Here is a 16,589-nt window from a genome sequence, read left to right on the forward strand (position 1 = left end):
TTGATGCCTGTAAGACACTTACATGTTGAATGCAAACTCTTTGTCTGCTCTGGTGTTCAGATTTGGCACTGACAGCTCCTAATGATGTAAAAACCAGTTCTCTTTCCTGCCTACTCCTCCCTTCATCCCAGCCAACTTTTCAGAGCAAATATGGGGGGTGTTACATGGGGAAAAACTCTACTAGACTATACTATCATCATTAGGTGCAGAGTTCATGGTAAGCTATTTTTCAATGTCACCCTGGGAAGAATAGTTAGATACAGCAGTATTTTTACCAGGCAAGGATTCAACTATGTATGCTGGATGTTGTCTAGTGGGTGGGCAAGTGAAAGGACCCTTCCTGATTTCTAGACTTTTCAAAGGAGATGATAGTCACGTATTTCACCACATATTTCACGCTGGCTGCACCCACTATTTTCCCTCCTCCCAGTTGCCCTCTAGGGCTTTCCTAGCTATTAAGCAGGATTTGGAGATATTATCATTTTCTAAGTTGTGGAGATGATTAACTGAAAGTCAGTGGAGATCAGGACCTGCTCCTTGAAAACACATAACTCCCATTGAAATCAGTGCTTGAATGTTTCGAAGATTCATGTGTAAGTGCCTGTCTCACACAGGCATGTTTTAATACATAACATAGTACTAATAAATGCAAATCAGTTAAGAATTCACAGGAGCTTCCCAATGCTTCTCATGTTCCCAGCAGCGACAGCAGCCCTGCCTTCCTGACTGGCCTTGCTCTTGCTGATTAGCTGATTTTTATAACACGGCTCTTTCACAGAGAGAACCGGTATCCAGCTGCTCTTCTGGTAACAGCATATATATCTTTCCATTTTAATTTCTAAAATATGCTAGCCACCAAGGGCAAAATTAGAATGTTTTTGCTTCAGATAGGCCAAGCAGTTCTGCCTCTCAGAGAAAACATCTAAATTACTTTTTTCTTCTCCTAAAATAATCAAGAGAGCTCAATTACTTGGAAAGATTATGCATCTCTAGAGAGAGCCTGGGCAGTAATGGAAACTGCCAACATCTTAATGCAGCTTCTCCTCAGAGCCTTTACAATCTAAAAAATCAGCTGTTGTAAGAGTGAGCGAAATCCTGGCGGGTAGGTGAAACCATGTCCTGTGGGTTTGCAGGAGATGCCTGTTTTTAACAGATGATTCTGCTTTCTTCAGTTTCAAGCTCACTTCTTCAGGGCAGCATTAGGACAGCAGTCCTGCTACAGGCATTATGCAAGTGGCTGTGGTGTTGTGGGAACCTTGTGGTTCAGGGTGCAGATTGGAGCTGAAGGCTGGATTTTTCCCTTAGCAAAGCCCTTTGGAGGCCATTTTCTACTAGCCACTTGGTTTTGTGCCTTTCACCTCTTGCTTAAGTCTCAGGTCCAGGCAAACCAGTATCCAAGGTCAGGCAGAACTGGTTACATCTAGTTTCTTATATTAGAAAAAAGAAACCCAGTGCACGTTTACTTTAGGGCTCGTTGTTTCAATATGAAATGCCTGTCATTTGACTCATGCTCTCACCTGGTTTGCTGCACAGTTCCTGAAGCTAAGTATTCTCAGTGCATCTGGTTTAATGTTCACATCTGGGTTTGAGTTTCACGACAGAAGTCTCAGATTTGCTGAAAATACTTTTTACAGCTGTTTTTTTACAGCAGGAGAACTGCTCACAGGGCTGATCAATACACCTTCACATGAGCGGGCAGCTCCTGCCACCAGCACAGCGCTTGTGGAGCACCTGGCACTCTTTGACTTGGTCTCTCTGGCACTGCTGCAGAGTAGCAAAACCTTGCGGCACCCTGTGACCCAGCCACCCATCCTTAAGACATCCGTCCGGGTGCCACACTCATTCCATGGCCAATTGCTTACAGTGCAAGCAGAAGGAAAACCACCTACCCCCAGGAATGCTTTTGCATTAGAAGTATGCACTGCAACCCCGGCTTTATACCCACTGCTCAGCATGTGGCCAGTGGCTGGCAGGGGTCCAGCCTGGTGAGCTGGGAATGACTTTTGTGAGTGACTGCTGCCTCTCTCTTACAGCTTGGACTCTTTCCTTTATGGGCTCCATGCGCTGTTCAAAGGAGACTTTCGGATAGCGGCAAAAGATGAATGGGTCTTTGCAGACATGGATCTGTTGCATAAGGTTGTTGCCCCAGCAATCCGAATGTCTCTGAAGCTACACCAGGTAGTGTCTTCTTTTATTATTTATTTTTGTTTTAATTTTTAATGTAATACCTGTTTTCTGAGGGAAACACAAGAAACCTTAGAAACTGTCCAAAGGAGAGAGGGAAATGGAGTGCTTTTGCCTTATTCTGCGAAACTTCCTTAACCAAAATGGAAAAGCTTGACTTTTATTTATTTTGCATTCCCTTATCTTCTTTTCTGTACCCCTGCTACGCATTTGAAACCATTCACATTGCAGAGCTTGACCCAGCATTTCTTATCAAAACAAAACAGACAGTCATATCTTACTTGTGTGGACACTATAAAGATAGTTTTAGATTGAAAAAACCTACATGAATTAGACTGACTCCACTGCTAATTTATCAATTCTTTCATGAATGGCAATACACATGTAATGCTTCCATATGTTAAAAGACACAGCTGAGAGGAGAGTGGTTTGAAGGGTCAGTGTCATGGCTGTTTGTTTATGTCAGGTTGTTTCTGACCCCATTCTGTTTTCAGTTGTAAAAATCTGGCACATTTCTGTTGAAGTTGCTCCAATTTCTTCATGTCAGCCCCTGTATAGCTTGGAGTTGACATTGTTCTTGCTCTAGCACATGATGATTTAGTATCATATGCTTTTATCATGCATGGTATAAATAATTGCTGTGAATGTAACTGAAGTGGAACTGCTGGGAATTAATATGCGAGAGTTTGACACAATAATTTTATGAATGTTATCGCTGGCTGTGTGGCTGTGTTGCTGTGTGACAGCTATAATAGTAACACAATATTGTGATATGTGCTGATGGATTCCCAGTCTGTGCTTTCGTTAGTGGTTTTTTGTGAATAAAAATAAGGATTTCCAGAAGAACTGTACAACACCCCAGGTGATTCTGATCCCCCCCCAGCTTACCCAAAAGCTCTGCCTCTCAGGGTTTTCCCACTCTATAAAAAAGAAGTGGCTAAGTTGGCATCCTCTGAGTGTCTTTGTCTAGTGGAGACATGAGATCAGAACAAGTTACAGTAAAACAAAAATCTTACCTTTCTATATTACTGTTCAATTAATTGTTCTACCTCCCCAAAGACACGCTGTATCAAATGGCAAGTCACTTGTGGGGTCAGATGGCAACTGTTTGAATCGCTAGATTTTGTTTATTGTGTTTTCACAAATATACCTGACTTTTTTCATACTTTTTCCCTGTGCTACCAGGACCAGTTCACCTGCCCAGATGAGTATGAGGACCCAGCAGTTTTGTATGAAGCAATCCAATCTTTTGAAGAAAAGGTTGTGATTTGTCACGAAGGGGACCCAGCCTGGCGCAGTGCTGTGCTTTCCAACAGAGAGGAGCTGCTAACCCTGAGACATGTGGTAGATGAAGGAGCAGATGAGTATAAAGTTATCATGCTCCACAAAAGCTACTTGAGCTTCAAGGTTATCAAGGTACAGATACCATCTTGCTAATATTGCAGTAATTTAGGGCTGCGGTAACTAATAAAAGTTCTGAGCAATCTGGCCAAAAGGAGAGGTTGATTGTAGTTACTGGAATAGGGATTGGAAGCTAAAAAAGCTCTCTTCAGTTGACTTCCATTTTGCACCCATATGTTTGTGTATCTGAAATATCATTTCAGGCTTTACCAGGGAGTAGATGCAAAAGTTCACAGGACTTATTGGTGCAAAGACATGAGGGTTTGCACACACAGCTATCGCCCTCCTACCTAAATTGTGTCATTTGGTGTCCCTGCCCATGGCAGGGGGGTTGAAACTAGATGATCTTAAGGTCCTTTCCAACCCTAACTATTCTATGATTCTATGATTCTGCATCTTAAGCAGCAAACACTTCCATGTGATCCACATGTTTTTAACCCATCTGTAGGTCAACAAGGAGTGCGTCAGAGGGCTTTGGGCTGGGCAGCAGCAGGAACTGATATTCTTACGCAATCGTAACCCGGAGAGAGGAAGCATTCAGAACAATAAACAAGTCTTGAGGAACTTAATTAACTCTTCATGTGATCAGCCACTGGGATATCCAATGTATGTTTCCCCTTTAACCACCTCGTACCTTGGGACACACAGCCAACTGAGGAACATTTGGGGGGGACCTGTCAGTTTGGACAACATTAAAAAGTGGTTCAAATCCAAATGGTTAAGGTAGGTGTTACATTTTGGCTATGCAGGTAGAGACCCTGCAGTCTTAGTTCCACTGTATTTTCTATTAAAAGAGAGCAATTCTATAGCAGGAGTGAAAAATTAATGGCAAATAACTCAGAATATAACAAAATAGCCCTACAAATATAGCAGAAAGCAAATTTATTACATATTCATGGCTTTTAAGCAAAGATTTCTGCATGTTCAAGAAGATTCATTATCAAATCACTTAGCACTGCAGACGTTTCCCTTATTCCAGGAAATTTTACTGTTTATGCTTTGTAAATAAGGGTATCTTTTCTGTAACTCAGTGGTGTCTCAGAACATGAGTAAATGTGTTGGCTGGTTATGCTCCAAAGCTTTGGCTGTATAGATTATCATCCCAAATTCTCTTCTTGACCAAAACACATCTAAAAATTTACTTGCTACCAACGAAGACTGCCTGACTTCCCATAGGTAAGCACGATCAGTGTCTGATACATTCTATCTCTCATTCCTGCATACACTGTTCATACAGTAATAACTCATTCTTGTCTCATTCCCTCCACCTGCCCTATCGCCATAGTGGCTGAGGAGAGGCAGGGGACTGTGGAGGGACTACAGGAGCCAGCTTGCATATTAAGACCTGTGCTTAAATGCCAAGATTAAACCTACTGGCTTAATATGTTAGTTTCCCACCACACAGCTCATTCTCACTGAGCTCCCTGCAGTCCATTCCTCTTCTTTGCTACTCGATTACCAGTGCAAAACCTGATCTTTAGATCCCACTGTAACATCAGATAGTCTTGCTGGGCTCCAAAGCTAGGTAACACAGACAAGGAAAGATTTGGTGTGCGTTTTATAGAGTTTTGTTCCCAGGAAGCTTACCATATCATCTTTTTCATCTCATAAAATGTCAAAAGAGGAGTACAGTTATACATTGTAAGGGCACTTAACATTGGTGGCAGAAATTTTTGTGCATAATAAATGGATGACCAAGCGTGTGTTCCTGCCAACAGAATGCGGAAGGACTGCCATGCAGCTCACCATGAGAGAGGAAACGTTGAAGAGGTGGATGGTGTAGGGGGTTCTTCATCTAGCAGCAATCCCACAGGCAATTCAAGCCAGAGCAGTAGCTCACAGCCCACCAGAGATGGAACCCCTCAGTTGCAAGCTTCATCTCAAGAGGTCCACCAGCGTGCAGGTACCTGCACAATTTACTTGGTTTTCTCTGTAGTCTTCTCCTGAGGGGCCATGCCACATAGGCACGTGGTTTTGGAGTGTGCTTATATCCAGTGGAAAACTAATTCTAGAAAGAGGGAGCTTTGTCTTTTCTGATGACCAAGCATGTGGAAGAGATGGCTTCCTGATATTGTTCCAGGTATTTACTGGGAAGGGGGTAATAAGACAAATGTGATTCACCAAAGGTGCTGCTGTCAAACTCCTTTACGTGTAGCTTTTGGACTAGGAGGTTCCACTAGCAATGCCAGAATGAGAAATGCAGGTGTGAGAGAGCCTAGCAGTGCAGTGGAGAGAGCCCATACCGCAGTGAACCTGGGCTTCCTGTTGGCTGGGAAGTAGAAGTGAAAGTATGAAAACATCTTAATTATCTTGGAAGGACCATGACAATTTATTTGAGGAATTAGTTTGACTGTTCATCAGCACATGTGGAGAACAAACAAATAGGAAATAACTTCTTATGTTCCTACAGCAGTTACCAAGAGAAAATTAAATGTTGTCAATAGTTCTGTCCACTAACAGCTAAGCCCTTCTCACATTAAATTATGGAGTCAAAAATAATGCAGACGTATTCACAAGGTAGAACTACTGGCCTTCACACTGGAAATATACATTTAAGTTTGGCAGTGGGTCACTGAGAGACCAATTGCTGTGGGATCAGGACTTTTAATGCCAATTAACCTTTCAACAAGTTGTGGTTATTACTGTACAAATTAAAGGAGAGGACCAGAGGGGTATGACACTTGCTTGTTTCCTGTTAGAGCATTTTGACCTATCATTAAAGATAATAGACAAGACTGGAGAAAATCTTGCCCTGAATATAAATCATGTTGCAAGAATAAAATAACTGCTGCTTTTAATTGAGTTTAGCATTAGAGGAATCCTCATGTGCATACTCATAACTTGACATGGCAGTAATCAGAATGGCAGACTTAATTGTAAAATAATGATCATGACCATGCCATACAATAATGAAAGTTAATTATGAGTTGTTTAAAAGAGTGTACTGGGCGCCCAGAAAACCACAATCAAGAGAGAAGGTCACAGTTAAGTACAGCAGCCTGGCTTTGAGGTAAAATGAAGAAATGCACAACAAATGCAGGGAAGTGGAAAATAGCAAATGCAAATCAGTTTTCAGTCGTTAGAGACTACTGATAAGAGAAAGAGAATTGAAACAAGGAGAAGTTTCTGGCTAGCACCATTAGGGACCAAAAGATGAAAGTTGGTTTGTGGGTTTTTATTTTTAGATATTACGAGAAGAAAAAAAAATTCTAAACAGTCATCTCAATTCACCACTATGCAGAATGGCAGAGTTGCCAAGGTGTAGAAATGAGAAATGTTTGGTTTGGATTGGGAAAAATGCAGATGATCTGTTTCTATGATCTGATCATGAAGTAGTTCCTTCCATCCTAACAGCTACAAAGAACATGAAGGAGTGGCTATCAAAGCTATGTGCTTAACTGAGCAAATCCAAATGACTCTTATTCAAGAAGGGGTTTAAGAGAGAGCTGGTTAAATAGCAAGCTCTTTATGATCTTCAGTAGGTATCAGGACACTTCAGGCAGTTCCAGAGGATGGGGAAAGAACTTACGCTATGCCCATTGCTTAAAAACCAGAATGATAGGGTTACTTGGATAATGCATGTCCGTCAATCTGATTTTGGTTCAGGATGCTGTTGGCCTGCTACGCACAGTCCTAGTGCCCTAATTGAAGAAGGACATTTTTAATTTGGAAGAAGTTCAAAGAAGAGCCAAAAAAATGATCAAAGATCTGGGAAATACATCCTGTAGTGAAAGATTAAGAGCTTTCAAACAATTTATATTGTAACAGATGCTTTGATCATAGTCTGTAAGTACTTACCTGAGCAACAAAAGATGCCCAAAGACTGCTGATTCAAGCAGACTTGGATGTAACAAAGCTAAACAAATTCAGAGTTGAAATCAAGAACATATTTTTAAAAGTGAGAGTAAATAAATAGTGAAACAAGTGACTAAGGGTTAAAGAGGGTTCTCCATGACTGGAGATACTGGATGCATTTCTTAAAAATCGCAGTAGCAATTAATAATACCACACAGACATTAATTCCAGGCAGTTCTATGGCCCATGCTATGTAGCACAGCAGACTAGATGATCACATCAATCCCTTCTAGACTCATAATCTATGAATTGAGTACATTTAATGTTTTCATATTTCATATTTCATTTTGCAACCTGGTGCCACTGAGTCTGCAAAATGCAATGAAAGCCCTATATAAAAGTGAAACCAAAATCAGGAGCATTGGTGAATACGTGTGGGGTTCTTCCCCAAAGTGTCCTTATTTCATGATGCAGTTTATAGAACAGCCTTTGTTTCCTAAGTGTTTTCAGGGACAAGAGTTATTTATGTGTAGACGCGGGTGGTCTCCTGTCCAATGCTCTAACCACTGCATTTGGGATGAATATAGAATACTTTTTGACAGGGGTCAGCTTGGCAGTTTAAATCACAAACAGATGTTTGGCCACATTAGCCCCTGCACAAACTAACACACTGCAGCCCCTCTGTTCTTAATTCCAGTCTGTTCTTTTTATTCAAAAAGGGTAACGTATTCAAATAACCATCAGATGTAGAAACCAAAGCCCTTCAGCAAAACCCCAGGGTCTGAAGAACGCGATCCCTGCAGAGGCCAGACATGCGCTCAGCTGCCTGCGCAGCAGCCAGGCCTGACCCCAGTGCAGTGTGTGCCCTCCTTGTTTATCACATCTAAGTGCCAAGGACACCGGCAGCATGGCACACAGGAGCCACGTGCATTTATCCTGTTGCTCTCAAGCAGAGACCTTGGGGCTTTTATTACAGAGAATGCTGCTTTGCATGCCATCTTAGGAAAATTTTATTGTTTGGAGTATAAAAGAACTAAAGATACAGTGTACAAGGGGGTGTGAAAGTGTCCAGTGCTTGCCAAACCAACTAGGTTTTAGTCCTGCTAAAGAGCTCCAGTTAGGTTGTAGCCCAGCTCTGCCATCTGACTTTCTGCCAAATAACCTGAATTCCCTCTGCATCAGCATCTGAAAAATGGCTCTAATGATACCAGCCTCTGGAATATGAGTCTGCGGATGTAAAACAGCATGTTTCAACTATATAATGTGAATAGTCTGGATATGAAATTCTGCATTACTGGAATCCTCATGAATGCAGTGAACCGTCATGTTTCTAGAAGATAGGGTGAGATTTATATTTCTTTATGCCTGCAAAATTTCACTGTCTGGAGGAGTTTCAGTGCTTCCCTCCCCTCCGTAGTTTGGGTATTGGAGAAAAAAAAATTACCAAACTAGAAATGCCTGCCAAAACCACTTGTTTCTGTGCTGATGGCTCTCAACAGAATTTCTGGCATCAACTCTCTATCCCACAGCTATAGCAAGGAAACCAAAATGCCAGCTTGTGTTAATATTTGGAGTTTCCTGGAAAGCAGGAAAACCAAGCAGGCACTTGCATGACTGGGTATGTGCTGTGTAAACCTGGGCTAGAGCCTGTTGTCAGAAACAGGACACTCTTTCAGGGCTTGCTCTGTGTGCCAACCTGCTGCATGCCATCTGCAGAGTGACTGGGTACAAGCAGGTTTCTGGTGTGTGGACTGACCAATAAGTTGATTTATTTTCATTCTATGTCTATTTAACTATGCAAGCATAAGAAATACAGCAATTACTTGTCTCAATGATGTAAGGTGTTGAGATCAGTGTTAAAAATGGGTGTGTATATGTTCAGGAAGATAGTTGTCCAGGCATGTGACTAGAGCTTATCTAATTCTGTATCCAACTCTCTATATCTGGTTGTATTAAGACACTTCAAGAGCCTTGTATGGGTCTCATTCAGACCTTCAACAGACTACCTTAACTCAAAGTGTTCACATCTCTTCAGTCTGTGATATATATATATCACTCTTGGAATTCAGGCATAGTTTAATTTAGTCTTAACAAACTATCTGAATGCTGCAGTCTTCCACTTGGTTGAATTCTCAATTTCTCTTTCCCCATATGCAGCAATAATTCTTCTTAATGTGCCACTGTTTTAACTCACAGTTTTTTTATTTTATTGTTGCATTTAATTATACCAAGACATATAAGTCAACATCCCCTACTTTAGTGTGGTTGTCAAAGGGGAGTGGATTTATAGCAACACAATGCTCAGCCATTCACTGGGCAGGTTAAAATGTACATGGCAGAATAGGTGCGAGCCTGTGATTAGCGTACTCTCCTTGGGCTGTCTTTCTCATTTTCCTCTCTTTTGACTGAGTGCAGAAACACTGGAGCTGTTCTGCCCAAAAGCCTGTAGTGGAAAACACAGAAAGGTTCATGGGTTTAGCCATTTGTTATTTCTGGTATCCTTGGGATTCTTATGCTGACAAAACCGGCAGTGATATGCCAATAGTAATATGCACAAGTGGGACACTGTTAGCATGGAGTTCCTCAGGATGCCACTTACTTAAATATATTAATCTTCCTTTTAAAGGCAGGAGAAAACCCAGGAGTCAGTCCATCCAGGCACACACTGCTTTAAACCAAAGGCCTCCTGCTTCCAGTCACTCTGGACCCATTGTAGAAAACCGCCAGCCTTTCATCCAGACATCTACATCTGCCCATGAAATTGCCCGAAGGCTTTCTAGTAGTCAGCTGTCGCTCCACAACTCAGCAACATCCGTGTTTTCCCAGTCCCCGGCTGTTCCTGTTGCAGGCCAGCTGACTGTGCAGGACAGAGCTGCAGCAATGCTCAGGTCCAGTCTGGCCTCTTCCACCAGCTCAACTCTCAGCCTGCTGTTCGGCAAGAGAAGTTTTTCAAGTGCTTTGGTGATTTCTGGGCTCTCAGCTGCAGACGGAGGTAACACCAGTGACACCCAGTCATCCAGCAGTATGAATATTGCCATGGGTCCATCTGCTAGAGCAGCAAGTCAAACAACTCGGGTAAGGCTGAAGCCAAAATAGCAGAATGAACTGTGAGCTTCTATACTGCTGTCCTATCAGGTTCTCGAACAGTCCTTACCACTATTTGGTTTCTTCCTTCTCACTGGTCAGAAAACAATCTTCAGAAACAACATCAGGATTTTGGTATTTGCTTTGGAGTTTGCTGCATCACAGTGAAAATGAGACTGTTTAATATTAGCATGTATATGAGAGTGATGTATTTGTAAGTAATTGGCAGGGTAGCTGTTAAGTATGCACCTGAAATTGCAAAATGGGCAAAATAGGCAAACCTCTTACTTTATGCTAAAGACCAGGGACTTACGTCTCCATTTTCTGCAGTCCAGGTGATGAGTGCCATCATAAGCAGACTAAATAGCTCCTTGCCTGCTTACGCAGGACTTAATTATTTGTTCAAATAGGAACTATTCCGAGTCAACAGGGCACTTGTTCTGTCCCCCTCTCTCACCAGAAATTCAATCCAGGACCTGAAAACCTTGTTGCTGAAAGGCTTAGTCAAAGAAATCTGTAGGAAATATTTCCCAAAGGAAACCTGCATGCCCTGTGATTCAGCATTTGCTAACAGCAAAACAATTCACACAAAGAACTTCCAGCCCTCTTCCCAGTAGGCTCCCCTTTCAATTCCCATCTTCCCTGGAAAATTCAGTGCATACAGTAGTGTTATTGTTTTATTAAGTACATTTATTTAACTTCAGTTGCTATGAATTGCTATCCTGAATTTTGCAACTTTCACCACAGCACTACAGAGCAGTAACGTGAGAAGTTGCAACTGCAACTACAGGTCGAGTGACAACATAATTAAGACAGACTTTTGCATTTGGCCTATGAAAATGGAAACCAAAGTGGCAACAGGGGGAGACTGTGGATATAGAAAGTCCAAATCACTTTTCTGCTACTATCACTCTGAACTGTGTATAACTTTCCTAATTCTCAAAGAATTCTCTAAACCTCAAGTGAAAAAGGCTCCTTAGTCTGTGCGCATTTTGCTCACACCCCAAAATACTAGGATTGGTATATTTCCCTGGAGTTTTGCCATGAACTGCAACAGAAGCTGACTGAGCGTTACTCATCTGGGTTCAATCCTGCTTTATGACTCTAATGAACATTAATAATATTTCTACATGTACAGCTGAATGTATCAAATGACAAGGCATAATTCCAACCCTCAAAGAGTTTATAGCCTAATTTGCAAGAACAGAGCCGGTCTGCAATACTGAGTACTCACGGTAGGACTCACCTTGTCTGACTTTAAGCCATCTAAAATTTGGGCCTGAAGTCGCAGTAGATTGTTGCTGTGGCCTCTGTATTCAGTGGAGAGGACAACCTACTTCAGCCTTACAGCTCTCAGGAAGAAATTTTCCCCTGGGACAATCATATCTGTCTGCCAACCATTGACAGCTCAGATGATAAACAAATGATTCAATTTAGATGAGGCGAGTCCTGGCTTGGCCAGGCTTGGCCAGTAACTGTGGCCAGTAACTGTGCAGAATCCAGGTGTCTATTTGATTGAAAGTGGTAAGGAGGAAGTGTTTCATTTAAAGGTTAACACAGCACAGTTCTGGAAAGTTTTTATACTAATGGACTCCTTACAGTGGAAGTGTATAACATTTCCAGACTGATAACTGCATTCCAGTTTTGATGAAAAGGTTTCTTTGTAAGCTGGATTTAAAATGTGGTGTATAAAGCAAGCCCCAGAGCAACCTGATTTAATTTCTTAGAAGTGGGCCCTACTTGGAGCAGTGGTTTGGACTGGATGACCTCCAAAAGTCCTTTCCACTCTAAATTATTTTACAGCTCTCTCTACGTGTACATCTGTGGTACTAAACCTCTAGCTCCTGGTCTGCTTTTCTTTCAAAAAACATGTGTTTCCAAATACATGTGACACAAAATCCCTTGTGAATAACACAGGTTGAGAGTCCTATACAGTTTTAGAGAATGACATTCCTAAATCAATATTCATTTTTTCACCTGTCACTTCAAAATTTAGCAGAAGTGTTACTCAGAAGTTTCCTAAACTAGTTGATCTTTCCTTTCTTTCCAGCAACTCACTGAAACTTGTGAAGCAACCGATGCTACAGAACCCAGAAAGCGGCGAGAGGCAGGTCCAGCCCATGCCATCTTCATGAGTCAGAACCTGGAGTGCAGGAGGGCCAGCCAAGAAGATATGGCCCTGGAAGACACCGCTTCCCAGCAAAGCCTGTCTGAGGAGCAATAAGGAGTATTTCTAGCGCAAGGGCCACGTGGTTCTTTGCATTAAAGACAGAGTCAGGTCAGGGAGCTGCACGGGGGTTTAGGTTCTTTCAGATGTAACAAGCAACCTTCAAATGTTTATTTTTCTAACTTCTACACAAGAACACTAAGGGGCAGATGTTCTTCAGCTAAAGGCCTTGGCATGGGTAGGGTTGGTAAGATGTCCTAAAAAACACACAGTGCCACTTCATCTCAGGTTCTTGTAAATCCTAGAACAATGACTACAACTTGTTCAACGTTCCTTCCCCTGGAATGGCTGGAATCACAAATCAATACAGTGGGAAATATTAATACAACTCAGTGAAAAGCACACAAGACATCTCTTTCCTGCCATAATTAAACAGCTGATTGCATGCAAACTAATTGGCATTTGATATATAACATATAGCAAAAGGCAGCTTTGAACAGGGGCAGTGAATACGTAAGAGGATAGTACAACGTGTACTGTAACTTACAGCTACATCTGACTTTTGTTGAGCTTTTTTTTTTTCAAACAGCAAATCTCTTATTTTTCTTTAACGTGTTCTGCAGGTGGTAATTCTGAATAGCAACATAGCATCACAGATTGATATACTGCATGCATTCAGCCATACTGAAATATTGTGTGAACGACCCATGCTACACAGATTTAACAGAAGTCAAACACAAGAAAAGAAAGTGCCCAGTGCATGGAAAGCCTTCAAAGCATATGGTACACCTTATTTGCGAAGAAAGCAGCTTTGCATAAACAGCTGCTCTTGCATATTATCTCATGCTCCTGGTTGGTTTACAGCAGTGTTTCTCAAATTTCAGGCAACAGCCCCCTTGGAAGTAGCAAAAGGGCCCAGGGGAATCCTCCTCAAAGACAGGAAAGTGCAATGCAGGCTGTAATTATTGTCTGGAAGTGTTTGGATTAGGAAGGGAGCAGCTAAATGCCTTTAATTGCTGGACACAGCTCAGTGTCCATAAACACCTGTAGCCAGTAATTACAGACCATTCTGCTTTCCCACCCCCAGAGAAACTGAGCTGCTGCCAACTGAATAGTTGCATGAAGACAGATGATGCAAAAAGGAAGGCCATGCTTTTGCAAAGTTTGACAAACTCTGATTTACAAGAATGAATGGCTACTTTGGAAGCTTAAAGGCTACAACAAATTCTGCCTTTATGACAGCATCTAAACACACACGTGCCGTATTCTCATTATTTTTTTAATTAAAAACATTGCAGCTATCAGTGTCTTGCCGTTCATCTTTACTGGAAGTACCATAGATTGTTTCTAATGCTCAACACAGTGATGTGCAGCCAGGCTGTCCTGTCCCAGTTAACAAGAAAGATTTAACAAGAGCTGCTGTAGCTAAAGTCTCATTACTGTTAGGTGATACACAGTTGCATTCTGAGCTTCCTGCTGTGCCACACTTAAGATTTAAGTAGTTGAACTAAGCAACACCTACTGAAAATAAAATGATCCAAGTACGTTTTGTGTGGCACCAGTCTTTGGGTATTTTTTTGTATTTTGAATTGTGTTCTGCCTTATGAAAATGAGAAATCTATTGTTTTTCTTTCACTTCAGATCTTGATGAATTATTTGTAAAGCTCGGCACAACCTAGGCAAAATTTTGTTCACGTTTACAAGGGCAAAAGCAAAGTATTCATGTACAGCCCCAAGACATGTGGTCTTCAGTGCAGTTTAGGCCCTACTAGTGTCTCCTGCAGCATCCAGCTGAGATGTGGAAGAGGAAATTGAATTTGCCTGCTCCCTTCTGACCATTTCTGGCAGATTGTACCTCACCTCTTACCACCCTGCTCATGAAGTGCTTCATTGCAAATGAAGGATGGAGGTTATACAGGTAGGTAGAGGACTCTTACTAATAGCCACCAGCCCCGTTTCTGCCCTGGGGGCTTTTGCATGGCAGTCTACTATGATAAACCATCACTGCTTTGTCTTCCTAAACCTTGCCTTGTGTGGAGGCAGGCCAAACAGATGGCTGTGGAAAGCACTGAAAACTTGCCCATATTCAGTAGCCTCACTGAGGCCTCTAATTTTCACATCTTTATCTTAAGTTTGAATTAATTTCCATGAAAAGTAATTAATTCCAGTAGTTCTAATCAACCTAAATTAATCTGTGTATCCAGCTTAAGCACACTAAACTAGACTGGGAAACAGCTGCACAAACCCTTCCAGCAGCAAGTTGCTGTATTTGCTTAGCATGGACCAAGGCCCAGCAACATCACTTTCCCCCAGCACCACATCTTATGTGATTAACTAATGTTTATCTCCATGGCCTCTGGTACTGCACCATAGGATACTGCACCTGCCTCATAGTTCTGATTCGGTTCAAGCCACTGGTCCCTGGAGCATAGCTGCTTGGGGACAGCTGTATGTCATGAAGCCTAATCTCCTGCTGCACAGGGTGGCTGCCAGAAAAGGCATCCCCTAACTCCTTTGTTGAGGCACAAGCAGAGCAGAGCAGGTGTCAAGGTGAGATTCAAAAATTAGTTCCTTTTCTAGCTGTGTGGTACATGGCTTTTATTTGGCCTCATAGTTGTTACTGTAACATAGTGAGTTGAAAGAACCCAAGAGTGACAACAGTAACAAAGACACAATTACCAACAATAACAAAGACAAAAAAAATAAAGATGACAGCACAAACTCTCCCGTGTTACATTTCTCAATCATTTTGGAGATGGTCTGCTGTTATTAATACGACTTACTGCAATATGTGGTGGTTTTAAGTATGGGCCGATCCTACAGAATCATCAGACATGATGGTTAGAAATAAAATCTGGAACTAGGTATGAGGTTGCACTGATTAAACAAATCTTAGACCTCACACCATGTCTGCAGGAGGCAGACAGGCCCAATTACTCTATACATGACAGAAGATGCATTTAAGGCTTTGATGCACACAAACAAGGTACCTAACCCTTACACAAGACCTAGTTTAAACAGTAAGGTGGGCAGAACAGCTCTGAATATCACCAAAAGGCACCTGAGTCCATAGGAATGCCATTCTCAGCACTGTACAGATACACAAAGGCTTTAAGCCATCCTTTTATTCTTGAAAGACCTAAGCAGCTTGATACTTAACCTCACACATGAGGTGCTTCAGAACTGTAAGATGGAGGTACCTGTGACACCTCAAGAACCCCACCTGAGCAGTTTTGGGTTCTGAATGAAAAGGCAACTTAGACTGCTTTTAAGTCAGCTGCAGCCCTGATAACAGGTTTCACAATGCATGATGCTGTTGTTAAAACCTGGCCCTGTAGCTGTTCAGGCTGATCAGCTTGTCAATATTCCACATCTGATCTCTTACCACAGCTGTGATGAAGGAAGGATGGCCACCACCAACACGCAAGTACCTTTCCTGTGCAGTTCCATCTTGTGTTTTGAAGATTCAGGTGCTATGCTTAAATCTTTCCAGAACTGCAAAGTCTACTGACTCAGCAGGGGCCGAAGCCTGGCCATTGCTCCTCCAGCCAGCCCAGTACCTTCTTGTTTCTACAACCTGAAAGCAGTGATACTCCCATCTTGCTAGCAAGCTGAATGCATCATTTGAGGGAATCACTCAACCCACAAGAGCATTTGGTACGTGGTTCTTTCATACAAATGTCATAAGGGATAAAGAGACAGAGGCCCTAATTGCCTCCCCCCCAGCTTGACTCCAGATAACCCTTGCTAAAAAGAAACATCAGGAGTGATTTTACTCACACTGGCTCAGCGAGGCCCTCGCAACCAGAAAGCACAGAGGAACGCATACAGTACAGCAGGCTACAGGAAGGAGGATAATGAGTATATGGTAAACCATGCATAAACACAGTACAACAGCTCTTGCTTTAAATGAGGGATATTTTTTGTTCTACTAAACTTTCCTTTCACTAATGGGCTC

At 42.1% G+C, this 16,589-nt stretch overlaps 1 protein-coding gene across 1 annotated transcript in view; it reads left to right on the plus strand.

Annotated features, from left to right (window-relative positions):
* Positions 1–12,983, plus strand: part of PCNX2 (pecanex 2) — a gene marked incomplete at its 5' end in the record, with an annotated part of 150,298 nt that extends 137,315 nt beyond the window's left edge. The window contains 6 exons of the mRNA XM_080615762.1: positions 2,034–2,178; positions 3,370–3,600; positions 4,034–4,308; positions 5,304–5,488; positions 10,007–10,455; positions 12,515–12,983. Of these exons, the coding sequence (XP_080471888.1) occupies positions 2,034–2,178; positions 3,370–3,600; positions 4,034–4,308; positions 5,304–5,488; positions 10,007–10,455; positions 12,515–12,688 (1,459 nt within the window). The 3' untranslated portion in view covers positions 12,689–12,983. The remainder of the gene's footprint in view (positions 1–2,033; positions 2,179–3,369; positions 3,601–4,033; positions 4,309–5,303; positions 5,489–10,006; positions 10,456–12,514) is intronic.
* Between the last annotated feature and the right edge of the window lie 3,606 nt (positions 12,984–16,589).

The sequence above is a fragment of the Psittacula echo genome, assembly GCF_963264785.1.
Source record: "Psittacula echo genome assembly, chromosome: 4".
NCBI classification, from domain to species: domain Eukaryota; kingdom Metazoa; phylum Chordata; class Aves; order Psittaciformes; family Psittacidae; genus Psittacula; species Psittacula echo.